At 37.3% G+C, this 26,229-nt stretch overlaps 3 protein-coding genes across 3 annotated transcripts; 2 read left to right on the top strand and 1 right to left on the bottom strand.

Annotated features, from left to right (window-relative positions):
• On the bottom strand, nucleotides 1,573–17,457 carry LOC109226554 (diacylglycerol O-acyltransferase 1-like). The gene is made up of 16 exons (XM_019391340.1): nucleotides 16,779–17,457; nucleotides 16,312–16,392; nucleotides 15,663–15,736; nucleotides 15,504–15,579; nucleotides 15,205–15,272; nucleotides 14,370–14,493; nucleotides 14,098–14,184; nucleotides 12,035–12,136; nucleotides 11,816–11,952; nucleotides 10,668–10,749; nucleotides 10,524–10,544; nucleotides 7,658–7,720; nucleotides 2,542–2,589; nucleotides 2,380–2,442; nucleotides 2,181–2,234; nucleotides 1,573–2,058 (listed from the first exon to the last, which is right to left on the bottom strand). Exons 1-16 carry the CDS (start codon nucleotides 17,124–17,126, stop codon nucleotides 1,954–1,956), a joined length of 1,533 nt encoding a protein of 510 aa, XP_019246885.1. The 5' UTR covers nucleotides 17,127–17,457; the 3' UTR covers nucleotides 1,573–1,953.
• Nucleotides 23,801–24,790, top strand: LOC109227606. The gene has a single exon (XM_019392804.1). The coding sequence runs from the start codon at nucleotides 23,801–23,803 to the stop codon at nucleotides 24,788–24,790; it is 990 nt and encodes a 329-aa protein (XP_019248349.1).
• On the top strand, nucleotides 24,877–26,229 carry LOC109227605. Its single transcript, XM_019392803.1, has one exon. The coding sequence runs from the start codon at nucleotides 24,877–24,879 to the stop codon at nucleotides 26,227–26,229; it is 1,353 nt and encodes a 450-aa protein (XP_019248348.1).

Raw genomic sequence — 26,229 nt, 5'->3', positions numbered from 1 at the left:
ATATTGGTTTAATTTTACTTGCATACCTTTTGTTTTGGGGCTTCAAAAGATAAATGATATTAGTATTAATTACGCATCATAACAAAACACCATTCTAGTGTTTTGACATAGATTTGGTTGAATTTTGAAAAATGAGTTTTTGAAGTTGTGTTAAAAATAAATTTTGAAAATTAAAGTTGTGTTTGGACATGCATTTTATTTGAAAAAATGTTGAAGCTAGCCACCCTCTTCTTTCTTTGCAACTCTGGGTCAATCAAATCCCACCTTTTAGAAGTTGTTCCATTTGTTGACTTTGCTTTCTTGAATTTTACTTCTTTGACCATCTCCATTTGGGTGCTATTATTCCAAGATGATGAAGACACATATGAAGTACTGTAGCATCTAAGGTCGTGAATTCCACTTGGGTTTGAGGTTAGTTTGGTGAAAATACTCGGTACGGATAAGTTTTTATTACTGTAGCTGTTATGGATCCAATATCCACAACCAAATACAGAAATAACAAATTGATATATTAATTCTGATAACAAGGAATTACACTGAAAAGGTAAAAATAACTAAGGATAGTAACAGAAAGAAAGGGGATGGCAAGACAGAGCCATAGAGAGAAATAGTCGAGGAAGAGAGAGTCCAGAGTGGGGAAGTTTCTACAAAATTCAGCCTACCCTATCTGTGCTAGCGCCTAGTCCCTTTTAACCGATTCCTTATTGCACTTCTTGGGCCTGGATCCCAAATTAACTTTTTTGAAGGTCTTCTGGCCCTGTGGCTTCTTCTCGGCCCAATAGCTTGATTCATAACACATCTGAGGTCGTGAATTCCACTTAGGTTTGAGGTTGGTTTAGGGTTAACACTCGGTACAAATAAGTTTTTACTACCGTAGCACTTGAGGTCGTGATTTCTACTTGGGCTTGAGGTGGCGATAACATGAGCTCCACTAGCAACATAAGTGAAATTTTCTAGTTGAGTTCTTGACCACTCGTTATATGAATTGGATCTGAAGTCTTCCATTGCAGAAGCATAAATTTCTGAATTTGTTTGACCTATTGTTTTTTATGTCCGAATGTGGAATTTCAATTTTTATGTCCGAATGTGGAATTTATTTGAATTATCTAGGAGCATATCATTCATGTGAAGCTGCCGACTACTATTGGTTTTGTCTCCTTTTGGTCACGTCGATGGTATTGGTGGTACTTACAAGGTGGAGAAGGAGGTTACTAACCACAGTCTATAGACTATAGAGATGTGATTAAATATAACTTTCAAAGATAGAATTAAATTACATACTTTTTTTTCTTTTTGAATTTTAAGTCATAAAAACACTTCTTCAAACAAAGTTGTATAGCGTTTCCCGGGCTGAACAACTTTCCAAAAGTATCATCAGACCACAGTAGAGGCAGGCAGCCCCGTGCACGAAGCATACCAGACCTAGTAAAACATAGTATTAAAATTGAATTCCCTCATGTTCTTTCTTGCTCTGTCGTTTTACAAGCCTTCATAAGTTCAGCATGTTCATTACTTTATGATGGTAAAAGTAGTAACAATAACAAGTACGCAAATAATAAACGTGCATGATGATAAGTGAATGTCTTTACTATATATTGACCATTATGAATGTGACATAAGAAATAGGAAAATTTCAAAGTCTCCCATCTTGGTTTACTTTTATGATACTTTGTAAATTAAACTATTACACTTACATTAAACAAGAATGATATACATTTCCCCAATGTTAACAGAGTGATATAGTACAAATTAACAACTCTGCTCTATTCCCTAGTATCACATTTACAAAAGAATTTTAACGTGATGCGGTCCATTTCAACAGATAAGTAAAACAGCAGGTATTCCTTGTCAGGAACTTTACTCGTGGCAGTAGCAATTGATGCAGTTTTTTACCGATCTCCCTCCCGGGGGACTAGCTTAGCACTTGGACAGTTCAAAGCGTTCTGATGAAGCTTAACTTGCAGTACCTTTTCTGTTCATCACATCATGATAATACAGAAGCACGCACATTGGTTGACCAAGAATGCAGAAAAAGCACCAGAATGTCATGTTGCCCACCTGAAACAGTTCCCCCATTATGAATATCATACTTCTTTAATTGGCTTCTCTACATAAAGTTACCAGTAAAAAGAGAATAAATTATCTTAAGCTCATGAGAATAACAGCGCAGGAAGACATACATTCGAGCTTTTGAACTTGTTTTGCAAGAAGTTCGTGAGTATGACCAAGGGAATCTGATCAGAGAAAACACCACTACATGTCAGTACTCATACAGATCAATGAATTTCGATCAAGTATTTACTAATTTTATGAATAGAGCTCCCTTGTTATACCAATATATATACACACACACATGCACGTGTGTTTAAACACCAGTACCTGAAACATGATTCCAAAGAAAGCCCAAAACTTGAATAGTCGGCAAGGAACAGCAATACACAGCTAAAGATAACAACATCACATGTCATTCAAAGCCAGTCATTTTGAGTTGTCATAAGCTGTATTATTTGCTTCTGGTCTAAAAATAAAAGATGGAAGTACCTCGTGGAAAACAGCAGATACAAAGAAAGAAATCAACATCGCAACCCCCTGCACCAAGAATTCATTGGCAATTAAGTTAACACAATAGATCATGAAATAAGGTATACTATACAAATTGTAAGAACCAAACTTCTGTCAAAGTAGAAAGTGAAAAAATCATACGAGGCAGCAAACTGATGCTTTAAGCCAGGTATACACTTACCAAAAAACTACCTGCCAAATAAAAATAGTGACATGAAAAATATGAAGGTCTATGTCAAATGTAATTCTACGGGTTTTTTTTTACCTTTTATATGTTGCGGAAGCCAAATGTATAAAGTGTGAATAAGTCACAACTACTATACCAAAATTATAGCATCCACTAAATAATAAATAAGACAATAGGACAACAATAAGAGGAACACCAGAATTTACGAGGTTCGGCCAATTTTTGCCTACTTCCTCAGACACAACCAATATTTTATTCCACTCCAAAAATACAAGTAAAATAATACTAAAGAGAGAAGAAAGAAATGTCTTAAGAAGATGAGAAGGCAAATGAGATTTGTGTCCTAAATCCTAAACATTAGGCCTCCTTTTATAGGGAAAAATTCCCAACCAAATTGCCAAATTCACGATGTGGGACTTTGACATCTTCAACAAATCTCCACCTTGGCAAAATTCCACATCTTCAATTTTCTCTCAATAACAAATTTTGGTTGTGTCTTCATCTTCAATCTTCAGTGTTCAACAATGTTGATCAAATCCAATTTTGAAACTTGACCGCAGTCACCACTTTTGTCAGCATATCAGCAGGATTCTCTGTAGTATGAATTTTCTTCACCGTGACTCCACCTTCTTCTATGATTTCTCATACGAAATGATACCAACAACATTTGCGTATGGTACCCTTGACATATACTCCCGTTCAGCTTCATCTTTTCACGACATAGTAGTACTTAGCTTAAAATGGGGAGAAAGTGGAGTACTAACTGGCTTAGTCTTCTCATCTATGCCAAAACGCTGTAGTACTCTCTTCAAATATTCTTTCTGAGATAAACAGAGTTTTTATGAATGTCTATCTCTTATTATCTCCATGCCAAGAATTTTCTTTGCCTCACCCAGATCCTTCATCTCGAACTCCTTCTTCAGTTGAATCTTCAACTTATCAATTTCTTCCGAATTCTTGGAAGCTATAAACATATCATCAACATATAGGAGAAGATATACAAAGGAACCATCTTTAAGCTTGCGCAAATACACATAATGACCGTATTTGCTTCTCTTGTACCCTTGCTGCAACATAAACTTGTCAAATCGTTTGTACCATTGTCTAGAAGATTGTTTCAATCCGTACAACGATTTTTCGAGTTTGCACACCATATTTTCCTTTCCAACAACTTTGAATCCTTCTAGCTGAGTCATATAGATTTCCTCTTCCAAGTTTCCATGTAAAAATGCAGTTTTTACATCTAACTGAACTAGTTCCAATTCATCTGTGCTACCAAAGCCAACAAAATTCTAATGGAGGGGTGTTTCACGACTAGAGAAAACACCTCATTATAATCAATTCCCTCCTTTTGAGCATATCCTTTGGCCACCAATCTTGCTTTGTAGCGAACATCTTCTTGGTTAGGAAATCCTTCTTTCTTTGCAAATACCCATTTGCACCCAATTGCTTTCTTTCTCTTCGGGAGATTGGCCAATTTCCATGTGCGATTCTGATGAAGGGACTGCATTTCTTCATTCATGGCAATCCTCCACTTATCTTCTTCTGAACTTTGGATTGCGTCTTTATAAGTGGTGGGAACACCATCAGCTACAATTGAGGCTGCACAAGCCACCGTCTCTATGAGACGAACAGGTTTTTTTATTGTTTTTTTTGGCTTGCCGGTTGCTATTGATTCAAGTTGTTGTTGAGGTTCCTGAGTTGGAATCTCCCCCTCTACTGGCTCTTCTTCCGGAGGATAATCTTCATTTGTTTCCTCCTCTGCTTCTTGTGTAGGAAAAATAAATTTTCCCTCAAACTCCACCTGCTTAGAAGCACCCTCATCTTGTTTGGTATCTCCATATGTTACCTTACTTACCATAGCAGATTCATCGAAGGTAACATCCCTATTGAATATTACTTTCTTTGTCATAGGACACCATAAGCGATATCCTTTGACTCCAGAAGTAATCCTCATAAAAATAGCCTTCTTTGCCCTTGGATCCAATTCTGACTCTGTCACATGATAATATGCAGTTGAGCCAAACATGTGCAAAGAGTCATAATCTACAACAGGCTTTCCATACCATTTTTCAAATGGTGTCTTGCCATCAATAGCAGCAGATGGTAGACGATTAATGAGGTGGCATGCATATGTAATTGCCTCAGCCCAAAATTCTTTGCCCAAGCCAGCATTGCACAACATACATCGTACCTTCTCCAGCAAGGTCCGGTTCATACCTTCTGCCACTCTATTTTGTTGTGGTGTATGTCTGACAGTGAAGTGTCGGACAATGCCATCTTTTTCACAGACCTTATTGAAATGATCATTTTTGTATTCACCTCCATTATCTGTGCGGATACACTTGATCCTCCTGCATGTTTGATTCTCCACCATCGTCTTCCATTTGAGAAAAATTCCCAACACTTCATCTTTCCTCTTCATTGTATACACCCACACTCTTAGGGAAAAATCATCAACAAAGGTTATGAAATAGTGCTTCCCACCCAATGAAGGTATTTTGGAAGAACCCCAAACATCAGAGTGTACATAATCCAAAATGCCTTTAGTATTATGGATCGTTGTACTAAATTTAACCCTTGTCTGTTTTCCTTTGACATAATGCTCGCAAAACTCCAAGTTGCAAGTCTTTACTCCTTTTAACAATCCTTGATCTGATAGAGTTTTCAAGGATTTTCCTCCAGCATGTCCCAAGCGCATGTGCCATAGCCTGGTTGCTTCTGCCTCTTTGTTGTCACTGGATGTCACTGTTGCTGTCCCAATAACTGTACTACCGTCATAGTGGTACATGTTATTGTTCTTCCGATTGGCCTTTATACCACTAGTGCACCAGAGCATATTCTCATCGCTCCATTTTCTGCAATGATTTTGAACCCTTTTGATTCTAGGGCTCCCACAGAGATAAGATTCTTCTTCAAACCCGGTACATATCGAGCATCTGTTAATGTTTTGATCATTCCATCATGGTTCCTTAATCGTATTGAACCAATGCCATATAAGGTAAGAGGGCTGGTATCCGCTGTGTGGACGACTCCATATTCTCTTTCTTGAAAATCCACGAACCAGTCCCTGTTGGGACACATATTATAGCTACAAGCCGAGTCCATCAACCATATATCTGATGATGTTGATGACTCTGTTGTAACTAATGAGAAGTCTGAATCATCACAATCAGCTACATTTGAATCCATAATGGGCTTTCCATTGTTATGTTTGGCCTTATTCTTCCAACTTTGGACGGTCTTTCTTCCCGTGCCCCTTTTCTCGACAAAAAGCACATTTATCGTTGCTGGGTCTAGATCTTGACTTGGATCTTCCCTTCTTTGTCCTCGTTTGATTTTGAGGACGACCCCTCACAACCAGTGCCTCTCCTTCTCCGCCCTTCTGTTTTTCTCCCTATCTTTGTTCATAGCTGTACAAAGCCGAACAAACTTCTCTGAGAGAAACTTTATCATTTCCATGGAGTAGAGTAGTTTCAAGGTGCTCGTACTCATCAGGAAGTGACCCCAACAACATCAAGGCCAAGTCACCGTCATCAAAAGTTGCATCCATATTTTGCAAATCTGTGACCAACTTATTGAAATTGGTGATATGTTCATTCATTGTGGTACCAGGAACATAGGTGAAGCGAAACAGTCTTTTTTCCATGTACAATTTATTTTGACTGTTTTTCTTCAAAAATTTATCCTCCAGTGCTTTCCCTAATTTAATTGCAGAAGTTTCCTTTGTGTATGGATATTTCTGCTCTCTAGCAAGGTAGGATCGAATGGTACCGCAAGCAACACGGTTGATAATTTTCCAATCTTCTTCTCCAATAACATCTGGTTTCCTTTCTCCAATGGCAAGATCTAGCCCTTGTTGAAAAAGGACATCTAGAACTTTGCCTTGCCACATCCCAAAATGTCCTGACCCGTCAAAAAATTCTACCGCAAATTTCGCATTTGACACAATTCTTGTCATAAGCGAAGATGCCAACGATGACTTATTATTGACACTTGATGTAGATTCTTCTTGTTTATTTTCTCCAATTTTGACACAAATATTATTTAATAGCTGACAACACTAATCAAGATTATTTCCTTTTTGGTGTGGAAGATCAGACTAAACTGCAACCACAGAGCATACTCAGACAGAACCTTGGCTCTGATACCAATTGTTGCGGAAGCCAAATGTATATAGTGTGAATGAGTCACAACTACTATACCAAAATTATAGCAGCCACTAAATAATAAATAAGACAATAGGACAACAATAAAAGGAACACCAGAATTTACGAGGTTCGGCCAATTTTTGCCTACTTCCTCAGACACAACCAATATTTTATTCCACTCCAAAAATACAAGTGAAATAATACTAAAGAGAGAGAAGATAATGCCTTAAGAAGATGAGAAGGCAAATGAGAGGTGTGTCCTAAATCCTAAACATTAGGCCTCCTTTTATAGGGAAAAATTCCCAACCAAATTGCTAAATTCCCGATGTGGGACTTTGACATCTTCAACATTATATACTCGAAACTTGGTAATTCAAAAATCCATATGGTATGCAAGGTTAAAGTGCTATGATTATTATGTTTTGTGAAAAGAGAGGTGTAAGTACAAGATCAAATAAGTGCATATAGATTGCTGCACAGCAAGATAATGTCGAATAACGTGACACCTTTCATATCGGGTATATGAGGGTCTATCGCAAGATAACCTCTCTGCCTTCAAGGTAGGGGTAAGGTCTGCGTATACACTACCCTCCCCAGACCCCACTCGTGGGATTATACTGGGTTTGTTGTTGTTGTTGCTGCTTTCACATCGGGTATATATATAGAAACTAATAGCACGTAAAAGATCACAACTTAAGCAGACAGAAGATAGTTCAAAAACAAATTAGAATCTAGAACAAGAGAAGTCTGAGAGTACCTTAGGTATGCCATTCCTTAAGCATGGGAAATAAATGTGACGCACCATCCACTTATGTACAGGCTGCAGTTGTCACCAATACTCGGGTTACTATTGTCAGAAAAATGTTTGACAATCATGATAGACTAAAGCAAATTGAAACAAGTGCGTACAAAGACAATTTATCCCTTGTTACCAGTTTCCCCTGGATTAGAATTGCATCTACTCAAAAAGGGAGAACTGTGCAGCATCTAGACAGAATAATATTGTGTCCAGAAAATACAAGGGTAGGATTTTTCATTTACCTGGAGAATTGAACAATCTTTCAGCCCCATTTGATCTTGTGTTTTTTTAAGTTTTTGGTTTACCTTTCAGCATTAAATATAATCTTAAAGTTCACTTTTGAAACTGTTTACATTTGTTTAGAGAATCGTAGAAAATATCTAGACTTAAATCAGCTGTTCCATAGAAAAAATCCAGACCTTTTTCCTTAATACACTTCAATATAAAGGCAGCCTGGTGCACAACGCGTTCTACGTTCGCGCAGGGTCCGGGGAAGGGCCGCGTCCCAAGGGTTGTGATGTAGACAACCTACCCTAATGCAAGCATTAGCGGCTGGTTCCACGGCTCGAACCCGTGACCTATAGGTCACACGGAGATAACTTTACCGTTGCTCTATCTAGACCTTTTTCAGTAACAGATGGCAATACCGCTTATTTAACTTTCTCTAACGCTGAAAAACGATTGTGGTTAGTAACCTGATATTGTCGTTCATATTACCAAACAGAACACAAGCATATATATGAAACACTTTGATGGGTTTCTGTTTGGCCAAGGCTTATAAGGAATCACATTTTATCAGGAAAAAGTAGAGGTGAGAAAAAGGATCAGACAGTTGGAAAAGCAAACATTTTGCAAGCATCAGATCCACTGAAAAAACTACTCTCAAGCAAGCAAAGACCATTTTCTCCCCTGTCTCTGGAGACATGATACCAGATACGGACACATGCAAGTATGCTGCTACCTGCAGGATGCAATGCCTAGTCATTTCTTAATGTGCTAGCAGGCCACATATTTGCATAGCCGTATATGCAACAGTCATTTATCAATATACTTGGTAGCCAAATAAGTGCATAATCTTGTCTTGAGAGATTTAGCCGGACACTTTCATCCTTCAGAGACTCCTTGAATGTCAGATCTTTCAAGTCTTCTCAAGAGCTAGCCGGACAACCGGAAACAGGGAAGTCTTCTCTTATAATAGGTTCACATATGTCCAAAATTAATACCTTTCTTTTGGGGGAAGAGTGGTCCTAGTAAACAGTGTGTTAGATTCCATCCCTACTTATGTAATGTCTCTGTTTCCTATTCCAACTAAAGTGGAAAAGAGACTTGACACTCTAAGAAGAAAATTCATTTGGCAAGGCAACAAGGAGAACAAAACTTATCACCTGGTAAATTGGAAGACTCTCATCTCCAGCAAGAAAGTGGGTGGCATGGGTATCAAAGATTTTAGGAAGCAGAACAAAAGTCTACTTTCAAAATGGCTTTGGAGATATAACTGTGAGGAAGAGGCATTATAGAGGCAGGTGATCAACTACAAGTATGGCCAGTTATCCCATTGGTGCACCAAAAACGTGAAAGCTACTTTTGGAGTTAGTAATTGGAGAGCTATGAGATCTCTTTGGCCCAATTTCATCACCCATTGTGGCTTCAATATTGGTGATGGCAGTAGAATTTCTTTCTGGCATGACAATTGGCTTGGGCACGATCCTCTTAAAGCTTTATTTCCTGACTTACACAACTTACTATCCAGTTCTGAAGCAACAATTGGGGAGATGTGGGGTCAGCAGGGGTGGAACTTCAATCCCAGAAGGTCTCTAAATGACTGGGAAATAGACAGAGTAGCTGAGCTATTGAGGCATTTGGAGTTATTTCAGGGCACAACAAATACAACAGACTCTTTGATATGGAAGGGGACTAGCAAGAAGTCATTCACAGTCCAATCAGCTTACACCTTACTATCGGGAAACAATCAGGGAGACAACAATTGGCCTTGGAAACAAATTTGGAAAACCAAGGCTCCTTTCAAAGTGGTATGCTTTTCATGGTTAGTTGCTAAGCAGGCCTGTCTAACTCATGAGAACCTAATGAAAAGAGGTTTTAACTGAGCTCCAGATGCTATATGTGCTCTACAGGCTCAGAAAGCAATAGCCATTTGTTTCTGCACTGTAGAGTTACTTCCCAGTTGTGGCAACTTTTTCTCAGTATGATTGGAGACTATGCCAAAAACCACAACAGATTTACTGAGATGCTGGCATAATCAGGAGGGCACTGTAAGGAAAAACCTGGTGGAATTTGATCCCAGTGTGCATATGGTGGATAGTTTGGAAGTAAAGGAATGCCAGGTGTTTTGAAGACAGAAGCAGTCCTATTCAGAAGTTAAAGATGAACTGTATCTTGTTGTTTCATTTTTGGTGTAAAGAAAATTATGTGAATAATGAAGAATCGATTTTAGACATCATAGAATCCTTGTAAGAAGAACAAGAATAGGTTTTTGCTTCTTTTGGAATCTGTAAATGGTTACCAGCACAACCTTTGTGCTGGGTTTCTTTTTTTTATTTTTTATTTTTATTTTTTATATACTACATTACTGTTACCTTTGTCAAAAAAACATATGTCCAAAATCAAGTTAAGACACAATGACATCCGCTTTTGCTAATACAAAATTTACCCTAATGCAAAACTGAGCAGTCCAAACATGACCAAGATCAGATTTGTGACGCCATTTATCACAAGACTGAAACATCAATAGTCTTCTGAAAGATCCACTTCTAGGTAATGCATAAGAAATCAAGCTATGACATCAAAAGAGGGTAGAATTACATACCATATTCCAGAGTCTCCAATACTGGTAACAGCAGCCGCAATGGTGCAACCAGAAAAAAAGGAAATGAATGAGAAACCCTAGCAAGCTCTGTATCATTCGGATACAGAAACAAAAAGAGCAAGGCAGTGTGATATTTTAATTTACCTCATCAATAGTTTTTGCATTCCACCAATCTTTGTAGAACTCACGATCCCCAAATCGCAGAAGTTCCCCAAGTATATTTAGCCTACAAGAAGTGTATTGACTAAATAAAACTCATTCTGTTGCAGTGCTAGAACACATAATCCAAATATTTATTTTAGTAGTTATTCAGATATAACAGAATAAGTTCTGGCGTCTTATCCTGAAATGTGAAGCTTCTCATAATCTAACACGAGATCCATTACTAGGAGTACAGCAAACAGATAAACCCCCACCACAGTGAAATCTTATGGACTTTCACACATTCGTTCTTGATAAAGAATGGACTTCACAGACTAACCATGGTGATGTCATGAACTGGGCTGGATGGATAGATTTCTTTTATTTCACTATAGAGCATGAAATAATAACATCAAAGCTCATAAAAGCAATTATGTCACTAACATAAAAGTACACAAGTCTAATGCAAACATCAGGCACAGATTTAGATCTTTGACGAAGAAAACATTATTCCAAAACCCAATTGAGATATGAGTTCTAGTATGAATCAATAGTCCTTTTTTATAAGGTCAAAGTTTATTGAAAATGTGAATCATTACTCTTAATAGTTAGCATTAGGTTATTCGGAACTTAAATGCACACTCTTCTTTGTTAGGATTTTTTTCTCTGTCTTTGCAGTACACCTGTTCAAGTTTCAGCTCCGAAATTTAACAGGCAGCTACCTATGTTTTTGTCCTTGGATAGCTATCAAGGAGGAATAAAACACTACTGAATTAAAACCACTCAGGCTCATCAAGCACCTCCCATCCCATTTTGCACCTTCCAGTCCTTCAAACTTTATCCCCCTCTACTCAGTACTCACAACATTTAGACAATCCAGTTCAAGTATAATGTGACTTGCGTATTAAATGGTCAAATAGTGACATGGAACAGTTTAGTTAAACATATTTGAAATGAAAACAGGAAAGCGTGATGACAAATACACAGCAAGAATGTTCCTAACACTTGTTTTACTATTAAGTATAAAAACCTTGCAAATAAGATTGGGACATCAAAAAATATGGCGAGAAAGACAATAATCAAGAAATAGAATTCATATTAAAAAGAATCATAATCATACTAAATATATAAATCAAATTTAGAGGACATACCAAAGATGAAAGAGGCAGTAGAACATGCAGAGCCAGACATATAAATTTGGAAGTGAAAGCCTCAATACCCTCTCGATGGCGTATAAAAGGTCTCCTTTCAATGGATGTTGTGAGTTTTGCACAATTGGGTTAATATACTGCATTAAGATGCTAAGGTTAATATATTTTTCTTTGCAAAGACAGAAGGCACATTGTGCTGTCAAGCTAAAGAGAAGTTACCTGTTCAATGATAAATCCCATAAATCCTGTAAAAATTACCAGCTTGATGAGTTGGCGCGCCAGCCAACCCTTCCGAATGCATGCAGTGCGAGGATAGCTAAGCTTCAGATAAGAGAATATGCATATGCAAAAACTAATGAGTTGAAGAAACAAACAGTAAGAAAAAGTTGATCAAAAGGGTTCATAATTTTTCATTGTTAAATTGCTGATGATAGTTGATTTCCTATTATTATGAAAGGAATGGGACTTTACTCCACTCGAAAAAGATCAGAGGGGCCCCATTGTAGTGTTCACTAACTGTAGCCCCATCGCATCCGCGTAGTAAAAAATACAAGTACTTGTGAACATAAGCAGAGCGGTATACTAATTACATCTCCATAACAATATATGCACATGACTGGAAAAATGATATAGCAATATTTGATGCTCACAATTAGGGGTGTTCATGGTTCGATTTAGATCGGTTTTTCACTAAAAAGAAAACAAACCAAGTAAGTCGGTTTTTCAAATATTGGAACCAAACCAAACCAATTAAGTCGGTTTTTTATCGATTCGGTGTATGTCGGTTTTTGTCGGTTTTTCGATTTTTTCGGTTATTTATCGGCTTTTTCTTAAATATGAGATATACACTACCAAACACATATTCCGGCGACTACATTATCAACATAACACTATCAAACCAATTGCTCTTTGAGAAATCTATCATTTACCAAGATATATTGATGATAATTAAACCAAATAGTGATGAATAATTTTAGGACTCAATTAAAAATACAACAACAACTACCCAGTAAAATCCCACCAAGTGGGGTCTGGGGAGGGTAATGTGTACGCAGACCTTACCCCTACCCCGATAGGGCAGAGAGGCTGTTTCCGATAGACCCTCGGCTCAGAAAGATGGAAATAAGAAAAACAAGAAAAGACAATTCATTAGTAACTCCAGTAGAAATCGTAATAGTAACAGAAGCATAACAATCAAAAGATGGATGACATGCAATAACAGTAACCAGGCCCGGGGCTCAGATAAACAGCAAGTATAGTGTGTATTCAACATAAACTGCAAGTCATCTAAGGCCAACCCTAATCCAACCCCGCCTCACCCCCGGAAAGAAGTAAGAAAAGTTCTACTACCCCCTAACCTACAACCCTAATGCTTGACCTCCAGACCTTCCTATCAAGGGCCATGTCCTCGGAAATCCGCATTCGTACCATGTCCTGCCTGATCACCTCTCCCCAATACTTCTTAGGCCTCCCTCTACCTCTTCTCGTACCCACCACGGCCAACCGCTCACATGAAATAAATTATTTTTAACATGAAATAAATTCTTGTACTTAGCAAAAGAAAACTACTAATCAAACTAGAATGTAAAGGCAAAGAACTAGATTAACATAACAGCAAAGAACTAGACTAAAAGTGCAAACTATTAAAATGGAACATAAAATTTTAGAAACTTTGTATAAAAATATACATATATATGGGTATAATAATAAATTTTAAATAGCTACTTCTATATTCGGTTTGGTTCAGTTTTTTTTTTTTACTAAAACCAAAACCAAACCAAACCGAAAAAGTATCGGTTTTTTAGTCGGTTTGGTTCGGTTTTTCGGGTTTTAAGAACACCCCTACTCACAATTTGATCCTTTAGCATAATTTGAACACAGCCAATTGCTTCACCATTTAACGTGCATATGAGTACTTCAGGGCCAGGACATGCTTCAGAATACAAACTGGAAGAGGAAAAAGGGTCTAAAGCAATAGTCTCTCTAATTTAAGCACGGAGATAATTCTAAATAAAATTTTTTATATTCTTGGCAATAAAATCACATGGAAGGTACTCATATTAAATTACCTACAATCTCTTCAAATCTATGCAGACTCGGCAGAAACAAAACATAATGGAATTTTTCAAATTTCAAACTAAGTTGCTCGACAGAGTTATCTAAATTATATCTTAGTGAATCTGGAGAAACACAAGATGCTGATCTATAATGCACTTGTTGTAAGCACTCTGCCAGGGGATGAAATCAGTGACAACAACTCCGGAAGGGTCAGCTGAACCTACCTGATAGCACAAAGTTGGAGCAACCATGAAGTAAGCCAAACTCTTGAAATTAACATCGTATGAGTAGTTGACATCTGAATGTTCACCCTGAAAACATTTAAAAACTTAATATGAGAGACTTCATATTGCGACATCATCTCAGATGAGCAGAATACCAGCATGAGTACCATAGTTTAAACAGAAAAGTTGGTTGTCTTGAACATTTTCACGGGGAATGAACCCTTAATCAAGATCAGATTTTTGATCCACGAGAAAGAATAAACTAGTCATACCTTATCCACAGATTTCGCAAGCTGTCTCATATCATAACTTGTATGTGCATAAGAAACCAGTTTCATCCACACAACGCAAGCAAAAAGCATCAATGTAACACCCGCTAGAAAAGCAGAATCACACCTGTGAAATTTAAAATACTTTTGGCTCACTAGTTTTTCAGTGTATATTAGCAATAAAATAGAGTATGGAAACATAATTGAAGATTCTCTCCTCGCAATTTAAATTTCAACTGAGTTTCAACAGGCGGCTATACCCAGTGTAATCAAAGGCAAAAAGCATAGAAAAGCACCATGTCTGTCAGACTTTAGGCAACCACTAGCTATAGTGAAGAAAAGCGCAATGAAGAAAAAAATAAAAATATGTATATGTAACACAGAAATGATAATTCTATATAAACAATCTTTATATGGACCAAAGAATTAAAAAGCTGCAATTTGTTGATATATATGAATCATTTTAAATCTCTGAATTAGCAATGATTCACTTGTCCCCTTGTCCATGTAGCAAATTTCTAATTCAGATCAATGATTTATTTTCTTTTACTAACTTTCTAATTTTCCAACCTATTTCATCTATAAAGTTTCCTTAATAATCCACATATGCAATAGCTTAATGTTTATCTTAACCGAAAATCCAACTTAGAATGCAAAATTAATTCATAAGCAACAACTTCTAAAACCCAGATAATAGCATTTTTTTTAACATTCACCAAATCTACCATAACAATGTCTCAATTTTACAACACACACACAAACGCCAATGAAGGCTGGCTGAGCACCCTCTTAAGAGGATGTATATATCAAAGAGTTTCATGACAGAATGAGGACAAACCTGAGGATGACCAAAACTGGATACAAAATGGCAGCTGTTGTTATAATTATGTGAAGAGTGACAACTACCTGCAAGATCAGTTAGAAAATTCACTTGCTAAACTTAAAGTCAAAAAACAATAAAAGGTAACATGAGTTCAAAGAGTGAGAACACCAGCAGGACAAGTCACAAGAGCCAGAATTATTCCGGTGTAAACCTTCTTGAAGTGTGACTCATCCATGTCTGAGCAGACTCTTTTCATTGATATGGAAGGATTAACATATGATGAAGGGAAGAAAGAAGAGGTTACTCTGACTTACACGTTCAGTCATATACTTCTTCTGTACCAGCTTCTCAACAAGAAAAGCAGCTAGAGGGAAAATTGGGAGGGTAAGACTGCAAGCACATCAACAACTTTATTATTTTATCTTCAACAATGTCAGCATAAAAACAGATTAAAAAGGGCTTAAGAACACTACCAGCACAGCAGCAGTGGCCAATCTCTTAATGATGTTGAACTAAACCAGAAGCCCGACCCAATTAACAAGCCATACTGCAATAGATAGTCAAGAGTTTGTCATGTGCAACAAGAATACTAGAACCCTCTGAAATATAGTCATATCATATAACCCAATTGCGACTAAAACGTTACAGGGATTGAGACGGCAATGGGGCAGGTTGGGCGGTTTTAGATGGGATGAGGCCTCAACTGTCACGTGTTGGCCCCACTGTGCTTTTCCCTATGATAATGTGCCATCTCACCTTGCTCCTCTCCACCTCCCCTGCCAACCATACTCTTCCAGCTACAGCATAGCACTTTGGAAAGAAGGTGAAGCTGCAATTTTATCCAATTTCATTTTTCCCGGTTGATTTAAGGGTGGAAATTTTCCCAAGACTTACATGAACACAGCATACTGAAATCGTGGTGTGGGTTCCTCACTAACTGTTTAATCAAATACATATTCATCAGAGAACAACCTATGATTCCTTCTATTGTTTTTTTATGGCAGCCTATTACCACCCCTAAGACGGATTCTTTGATGTCGAGAAAGATGCATCACACATCGGGAAGGTTCCCGCTGACTAGCCAAATGGAACAGAGGACTGACATTAGAGAAAGAAATGTACCTTCATCAAATTTTCGATAATCAGCCTGCTGTTTACGGCAATAAGCACCACTATACAGAGATTGAGTAGCCCTGCATGACTCTACAACAAGATGCACGAACTAAATTAGAAAAAAGCTCTAAAACCGCTTAATTATGGGGAATTCAGACTAACTATGTTAGAAATTATTCGTAAGACACCTGAAATGCAACTCCAAATAACATCAACTTGATATTCTACCTTTTAACAGTCTTCCATCAGTTGAATTCAACCAAAAATTACATCAGCCAATCATTATATACACTGACCATTCGTGCAATTTAACCTGCTATATTATGTTGCTAACCATTTGTTATAGGTTAACAATTGTAGCTGTTATTAAATAAAATTAACTGTTATTTCCTTTTAAGAGACAGTAAAAGAATCTTTACACAACTTAAAACTCTTATAAAAATACAAAGTCAAAAGCGTTAAGAAGAAGAGCATACTTGTTTGAAAATGGCGGCGGAGCTGAGAGGACTTTCTTTAATTCGCCGGTGAGCCGGCGCCGACGCTCTATAAACATACTTCAACGGCGTCGTTTCAGTCTCTTTCCTCTGCTCCTCATTCTCAACCTTCTCGTTCTGCTCCTCCTGAATTTCATTTCCATCACTGAACTTGCCATCTCCGACGTCACCTGTTACGTCATCCGAACTACTAGAAGCTTCCACTGCGGAGCTCGAATCCGATTCAATCACATCCTCTACAGCTTTAGCACCACCGCTACGTCGTCTTCGAAGGTTGCTGTTATTGTCGCTCAATGACGTAAGACTCTCCGGCGACTCCGTGATCGTCATCGATCTCGCTTTATTACTTCTACAAATCACCAGAAAACTGATGGAAATTTCGACAGAAATAACGAATTTTAGGGAAAAATACTGTACAAGAGAATCGAATTTGACTTAAAAATTGAAAAGTATACTGTAGAAAGAAGATGAATAGTAGTCAAGGGAAGTTCATATATATATATATGGAGATAAGCGTGTGCTAAAAAAAGGCGGTTTTTTAACTTTGGATGTAAATGAACTGTTTTTCGTTATATATATTGTTAAGGAATATACGTAGGGAGAGGTGTGTGGAGCCATAAAGGTGAGTTTCGAGAAGAACGTGACGACAATCTGTTGTAATGTATTCAGAGTTCAAACCAGAGCCGGTTGGAAGTTTCTTATGAGAATTCTCAGCGTTTACCTGTGTTTGGTTGGCCACACCAGAAAATTTTAGACCATGTAAATTAATGAAGATTTTGGTTGGCCATATTAAGATATGGACATTTAGAGCCCGTTTGGATTAGCTGGAAATAACTACTCCCTCCCGATCCAAAATAAGTGATTTTTTGGATGTTTTCACACAGATTAAGAAATTCACCTTTTAGCATTAATTAGCAATGGAATTGACCTTATTAACCTTTACTATCTCACATAAACACTCATAAAACACATTCCAACACTATTTACTCCAAGGATAATGTTGGAAAAAAATAATTAATTCATTCTTGAAATCTAGAAAAATCACTTATTTTGGACCACAAGAAAAAGGCCAAAAAATCACTTATTTTGGACCGGAGGGAGTAACTTTTAAGTGCTGAAACTTATCTATCTATATCTATATTATTATAAAAGCACGAATATAATGTTGGTTGACCAAAATAGCCTTAAGATTCATAAAATGTGACGACCCAAAGGGTCATCACCTCTATTCCTACTCACTTTGTATTTCTGAGGCCGTGAAAACCTCACTTGGGGGTTGCCTCGAGTTTGTGTGCGCAGTCCGGGCGCGTATCCGGAACGTTTAAATATGAATTTGTGAGAAAAATAATAAAATTTTGACGTTTTAATTGATTAAGTTTGACTTCAGTCAACGTTTTGGGCAAACGGACCCGGACTCGTGATTCGACAGTCCCGGAGGGTCCGTAGGAAAATATGAGACTTGGGGGTGTGCCCGGAATCAAATTCCGAGGTACCGAGTCTGAGGAATGAATTTTTACGTGAAATCGTTTTCTGAAAATAATTAAAGAATTGAAAAGTGTTATCTGTTTAGAAGACTGTGCTGTTGGGCTCGTATTTTGGTTCCGACGCCCGGCACAAGTCTTAAATATGAGTTAAGCAATTGCTGTGAAGTTTGGTTAGATTTGGACGTCATTTGACGTGTTTTGAGCTAGAAGCAGTAAAATTTGATGTTTCATGGAAATTGGAAGGAAATCATGGGTCTTGAGGCCTAATTCGATGTTGTTTTGGCGATTTGATCGCACGGATGAGTCCGTAGGATGTTTTTGGAGTTATGTGCATGTTTGGTTTGGAGCCCCGAGGGCTCGGGTGAGTTTTGAGTGGGTCCCGGGAGGGTCTTAAACTTAAAAGTATCAGAAATTTGCAGGTCCAGGTGTTGCAGGCCCCCAGCGCGGCCGCGGTCATTTTCGCGCGGTCCGCGCTGGAAGCCACGCGGCCGCGGTGCATTTCTGCGCGGTCCGCGTGGCCAGGTTTAGAGGGCCAGTGAATTCTAGGTCAACCAGCGCGGCCGCGCACCAAATCAGTGCGGTCCGCGCTGGGTAGGTTCAGAGAGTCATTTTTCTTCCCTTCCTCGGCGCGGCCGCGGTGCATTTTTGTGCGGTCCGCGCCGGCCTTCAGTAAAGTATATAAAGTCGGGATTTTCAATCTTTTTTAAACTTTTTCAAAACCCAAAACATAAGTGGCGATTTTCCAAACGATTCTTCTTCTTCAAAACGATTGGTAAGTGATTTCTAACTGATTTTCTATACTCCTTAACATCCTTAAACATAATTTCAACTTCAAAACAAAGATTTTAATGGGGGAATTTGAAAATTTAGGTTAGAACTAGGGTTCCTAAATTTGGGGGTTTTGGACCTTAATTTGAGGTCCGATTCCAAAATAACTTACATATTTGAGTTCATGGGGGAATGGGTAATCGGGTTTCGGTTCGAACCTCGGGTTTTGACCACGTGGGCCCGGGGGCATTTTGGGAAATTCACTTTTCATGCATTCAAATTTATTAGATTAGCTTTTATTGATACACTCAAGTAATTTGTGACTAGATTCGAGCGGTTTGGTGGTGAATTCGACGGGTAAAGCTATACTAGAGGATTGAGTTGGGTTTGGAGCATTTGAGGTAAGTGTTTGATCTAACTTTGGCTTGAAGGAATAGGATTAGAGTGTTATTATTTGCTAATTGCTAAATGATCGAGTACGGTGTATAGGCATGGTGACGAGTATCTATACACCGGTGTCTAGCATGACCGTGGGTCCTTGTATGTACTTATCCTGATATTGTTATGACCCTTCCATGTTAATTGATGAATTTTCTATGCAATGTGAAGGGTATGAGGACTAAATATGAATTGTAAATTCTTTGGAGCGTTGGCTCCAACGATAATAAGACTATTGAGTAAGAAAGGAAAGAAAGAGAAAGTGATATGATTAATCCCTGGCCGAGATGGTTTGAGTATGTTGATTATCCCCCTTGCCGGGATGTGAAAGTGTTGTTGTTGCTCCCTTGCCGGGATTTAGCTGCTAATTGTGTAATTCCCTTGTCGAGACATTTCTTATTATTTGGTTATCTCCTCGCCCCGTTTGGTTGTGATTACCGTTTGGGTGAGGAAGAGTGATAATGCACGAAGGGTCATTCCGTGCCATGTTTTGATTATATTTGCACGAAGGGTCATTCCGTGCCATGCTTGATTATATTTGCACGAAGGGTCATTCCGTGCCATGCTTTAATTATTTATGCACGAAGGGACATTCCGTGCTCTGATTTGATTATAATTGCACGAAGGATCATTCCGTGCCATGATATGAGAGTATGTGAGGGAAAGCACGAAGGGTGATGCCGTGCACTTTATTTGATTGCTTTTTGTGAGAATGAGAGTAAAAGCACGAAGGTTGATGCCGTGCAACTGTTGATTTTCCTGCTCTTATTAACTATTGTTATTGCCCTGTTTCTTACTTAAATTGTCAATTTTATATCCGGGCTGTACTCCCCCATAGTATGCTCCCCTCCCTCTTAACTGTTTAATTTCTGTATCCTTTCCTTGTATTGCACATATATACATTGAACTGCACAGGTTGACTTGGTAGTCCTGTCTAGCCTCGTCACTACTTCGCCGGGGTTAGGCCAGGCACTTACCAGCACATGGGGTCGGTTGTGCTGATGCTACACTTCTGTGCTCTTTTGCACAGATCACGGTACCGGAGCAGCTTTTGGACCACAGTAGTAGGATATTGATCGGGAGCTGACTTCAGTCCAGGGACTTACGAGGTAGCCTAGCTGGCGTTCGCAGGCCGGAGTCCCTTTCTATGTTTCAGTTTGTTTCCATTGTACGGGACAGACATTTATGTATTTCTATTCAGACTTGTTTGTAGCACTCTTTAGTAGTTCGTGAGATAGCGACTCCAGTCTTGGGTAGTGAAATATTAGACTTCCGCATTTTTGGGTTTTCAGTTATTTATGTTTTAAAAGACTTCCGTATTTATTTAAAAACTCGTTATTTTATTATTGTTATGTTGTTATCCGAAAATGTTCAAATGTTTGGCTTGCCTAGCTCCAACAGTAGGCGCCATCACGACTCCCGATGGTGGGAAATCCGGGTCGTGACATAAAATTATAGGTTTTTTAGTAAAATACAATATAAATAGAGATCTACTTAAATACTATCTCTGAATTTTGGTGTCTAAAGCTCGGTCACCTAAAATTTGGTGTCTAAAGCTCGGTCACTAATTATCTACTAGGTTTAGAAAAGCACAATTAATAAAGTACACTATACCTATCATGATTACATAGACAAATTAAAAACCTATTATGTTAAAATAGCATATTTAATTATCTATTAAATAACTTCAGTAATATGGAAAAAGATAAACCTCCTTAAGATAAGATTGCTTCACGACCCTAAGCTATTTGCTCGTCAATTTTTTATTTATTTGCTGGGTGAATCCTATTCGAGAAGTACAGTTGGTAATTATATGACTGTAAGTATAAGGTTTATGCCACTCTCAATTAAGTTAAGAAAGTTTGTTCACATAAATTTCTTAAATTGTTATTATGTATGACATTATGGCTACAATAGTTAGACTATAGCATATTATGGAACACGCATAATAATTTTTCAATAAAGAAGAGATTCAGAAGATTATAGAGGTTAGCACTAATATTTATAATTCATTATTTTTTAATGAAAATAAAGCTATATAACTTTTTAGTATAAAAAGTAAAGGTGTTTTAAGTATTCAGCCATTAGCAAGCAACTCATTATATTTCCATGCAACTTTTGGAAAAAGGAAGCTATACCAGCAAATCTCAAAGGTAAGCTTCAATAAATTTACTTGGTGTTGACTTCTGTCGTATAAAAATGTTATTGACTGTTTGTGCTATTATCCGAGCTTCGGTAATGACTTTTGTTCATACTACATCAACTTAGATTGGACGTGAAGCTGAAAAAATATTGTTGTTTTTTACTTAGTTATTTAGCAATAATTTATAGTATTTAATAACTTTGGATTAGTAAAAATTGTGAAAACAATGGATCTGAATCAAATTTCAATATGAATTGGTTAAAGAACTATCTCTTTTCATATGTCTTTCCATAAAATCTTTTATTTTCCATTTAAAATACCGAATTTATCTCTATGCAGATCATTCTGGGAAATTAAGAAACAATAGGAGAAAAAAAACCTAGCCGAACTACATATTTTTCATTACAAAGTGTAAATTTCTCTACTTTTTAAGTATAATTATTTTTTTAATAAATATATCATAATTTGGCATATGGTTAACTTTTTAACAAAATTCAAACCAAATTGAAATAATTGGGAAAATTAAGAATCGAAATGGAAAAATTGTGAGCAGTATGACCTTTGGACTTGTGCTTAATTTGTAACTACAAACTAAATAAAGATTGTGAACGACGTGAGCTTCTGCATGTTATGCTCGATATAAAATTGTATATCATTTTAAAAGTTCTAATTAATATGACCTAACATCGTTCACTATTTACATTAATGTACTTGAGTAATAATTTAAGGGAGAAAAAAATCGCGAAAGAGTTAGGGGGAATCTGAACTAATTAGCATATGAAGCGTAGTAAATTTTTGGAGTGGAGTCCATTGAAATTGGGAATTTTAGTACTGAATTATAAAATAATTACTCTTACAGATATTTAAAAGAGTTTATAATAACACAAAGCCTTAGTATGGTGAATAAATTAACGTGATATAAAATCCAACATATCAAGTAAGTCAGTGAGTCTATAACACAAATTTGTGAGAAATAAAATCGGCTTCTACTTAAAAAAATGGTAATCTTAGGACAAAATTTATAGTTGGAACTTTCATGTAATCACAATGCGGCTTCAATCGAATTGCAAAATTTGATGTCATTACTTAATTGTACATGTTAGAATAATTAGAATTTAGTTTTCAAAAGAGAACAATTGTATACAAATTTAAAGAAGCAATGTAGATAGAATGCAAGGCTAACAATTAATATTTTTTATATATTTATTGATATATTCAAAGACTAAAAGTTTATTCACGTTCCTATAGTAAAAAGGCACAACAAAAGCAAATTTTTACAAAAAAAAATATTGAAATTCGTTCAATTTAAGCTTTTAGTAACAATTTTTAGCATCTGTATATTTGTAAGTGACAATAAATAAAGATATATGGTCACTTTATTTCAAATATTGGATTTTGTACCTCATACAACAAATGTTACATAATTACAAATAATATTATCTAACATTTCTTGTGATGTAAAATTGACAGGATTTAACGTGCAACGCACGTTTATAAATACTAGTTTTATAAATAATCACTTACCTGTTTGGATAAAAGTGTTGAAACTAAGGATTCCTAAAGTATAGTATTATCTCTCCTTCTCTCGGCGCATTTTAAGTGTGAATGCTAAAATACGCTGATCGGAAATGGGATGAGGACGACCAAGGAAAAACACGACAAAGATGCAATTGGCGGAGTTTGTAGGTTTAGGAAGTAGTAGCAATGGTCAAGGAAAGAGTAATGCTACAAAGGAAACCCTAAGTAACGATAGAGGGAAAAGTTTGATGCAAGCAGATTCAGCTGGGTTTGAAGCAACAAAGTCGAAAACACCGGTGAATCTGAGTAGTAACAACAGGAATTCTCCAAATTTGACGCCTACAGCAACAATTGGGATGTTTGGATCAAAAAGTACTGTTCCATTGAACACTGTTACATTGAATACTGTTGATGAAGCTGTTGGGAAGGAGGTCACAGATCAAGTATCAGCAAAGGTGAGGGCTAGTACGAGTAGGCAAGGAACACAAGAACAGAAAGAGCAGGGAAAACGTGAGAAAACTGAAGGGAAATTAGAGAAACCATGGGCAAAACTGTTTGCAGGGAATAGGTTGGCGGAAAGAGGAATGAATCTTATTTTTATCCCTCCAATGATTCAGGATGGGATTAAAAAGGTCCAATTATAGCAGGAAGAAATGGAAGAGGAGAATGAGAAGTGGAAAAAGGCAGTGGTGATGTATGTCATTGGAGCGTCACCATCAATTGGGACAATAGAGAGATTCATAGCCTCGAATTGGAATTTTGCTGCTAAACCTAGAGTATACTATCACAATGAGGGCTATTTTGTGGTTTTGTTCAACACGATTGAGGATAAGAATGAAGTCCTGTACACAGGACCACACACAATAGATAATAAACCTATTATACTTAAATCATGGACTGCTGAATTTAATTTCTATGATGAAGTGTTGAAGGATATACCATTATGGGTGAGTTTCCCAAATTTGCCGTTGAATTGTTGGGGGGAAATCACATTAAGTAGGATAGCAAGTGCTTTAGGATGTCCAATTTATGCTGATGAATGCACCTCTAGTGCAGCTAGAATTTCGTGTGCGAGGGTGTTTATAGAAATGGACATATCTAAAGAACTTCCTATGAGTATTGTGGTACAGGATCCATCGGGGAAGAATTTTGAACAGAAAGTGGAATATGACTGGGTTCCAACCTACTGCCAAAAATGCTGTATGGTAGGACATGATTGTAACAATATGAATGGACATGGGGAAGCACAAGATAAAGTTCAGGGGTATGAACAACAAAAGCAGCAAAGAATAATGCAAAAGAAGGGAGGACAAATGCAACAAGCTAAGATGCAGAAGCCTACAGTACAATGGGTAGCAAAGGAACAAAATAAACAAAATGAGGAGGAGAAAGGAAATCAAGGGGAGCAAGAGCAGAATGATAAAGAGGAAAATGATAAGGAAACATGGCAGAAAGCAAGTGGAAGAAGTTCACATAACAAGCAGAGCAACCACCAACAAGGTACTTTAAAAATCACAAATGGATTTACCCCTTTGAGGGGGGATTCAATGATGGAGCAAAACAATTGGGCAGATAAAGTTGATGAGCAGGAGAGGATGCTGGAGAATACAGGACAAGAACCTCAAACAATCATAACAGTATGAAGATAGTCACGTGGAATGTTAGGGGTTTCAACAAAGTGTATAAACAAAGGGAGATGAAGGAGTTTATAAAGGAGAATAAAGTAACTATGATTGCAATAATAGAGCATACAATTAAAGATGAGATGATTAATAATATGATTACAAAAATAGTTGCAGGTTGGAAGTGGTGTGCAAACAGCTCAGTGAATGGTAAAGGTAGAATATGGCTGATGTGGGATTCTAACAAGATAATGTTTTCACAATTGAAGGTTCATCAGCAATTCATACATGGAATAGTAAAAAATAGGAACGGCACTGTCCTGTTTGCATTTACAGCTGTGTATGGATTACATACAACAGCTAATAGATGTGATTTGTGGAACAATTTGAGGGAGCTGGAAGAACAAATGACAGTACCTTGGTTGATCATGGGTGATTTCAATGCAATCAAGGATATGGAGGACAGAATGAATGGTACTGAAGTACATATGAATGAAATAAAGGACTTCAGAGAATTTATGATGGAGTGCCAAATGACGGAATTAGTCACAGTGGGAAGGGGGTATACATGGACAAATAACCATGTATATAGTAGAATAGATAGAGGGATAGTGAATGCCAAATGGATGCTAGAAATGGCACCAATGCAAGTACAAGTTCTAGATCCTCAGTTTTCAGACCACTCACCATTGAGTATTGAATTAGAGCAGGAAAATGATAACAGAAGGAGAGCGTTCAAGTTCTACAATTGCCTAGCTGAACATGATGAGTTTGACAAAATAGTACAGAATGGTCGGAAATATAAGGGCAATAAGATGGAAGGTATAATACAGAATCTAAAGAAGGTAAAATATGGTCTTAAGAGTTTAAACAGGCAGGAATATACAAGGATAACAAAGAAGGTGCAACAAAAGAGAGAAGAATTGGCAAATGTGCAAGCTCAAATGAGGCAGACTACTTTGAGTAGGGATATGTTTGAAGCAGAGAAGAAAGCTAGGAAAGAACTGGAAAAATGGAGTACGATAGAGGAAGGAATCTATAAGCAAAAGTCACGGGTACAATGGCTCAAACTAGGTGATTCAAATACAGCATTATTCTTTGCAAACATGAAAGGGAGAGCAGCACAAAATCAAATCAAAATGATAAAGGATGAGGGAGGAAACTGGATAACAAATGAAGATGGAGTGGAGCAGGAAGTCATTGGGTTGTATAAGAGGCTATTGGGTGAATCAACTAGAAGACTACCTGCCATTAACCTCACTATTATGAAAAGAGGCCCTGTACTTACAAGGAAGCACCAGCTAGAACTAACAAAGCAATTTACAAAGGAGGAAGTATATGAAGCTTTGCAGGGGATTGAAGATTCAAAAGCACCAGGGGATGATGGGTTAAATGCTTATTTTTTCAAGAAGTCTTGGAAGATAATTGGACATGTGTCACAACCCCAACTCCGGTCGTGA

This window comes from Nicotiana attenuata, chromosome 6 (assembly GCF_001879085.1).
Source record: "Nicotiana attenuata strain UT chromosome 6, NIATTr2, whole genome shotgun sequence".
In the NCBI taxonomy this organism is placed as follows: domain Eukaryota; kingdom Viridiplantae; phylum Streptophyta; class Magnoliopsida; order Solanales; family Solanaceae; genus Nicotiana; species Nicotiana attenuata.
This window is presented reverse-complemented; position numbering and strand designations above follow the sequence as displayed.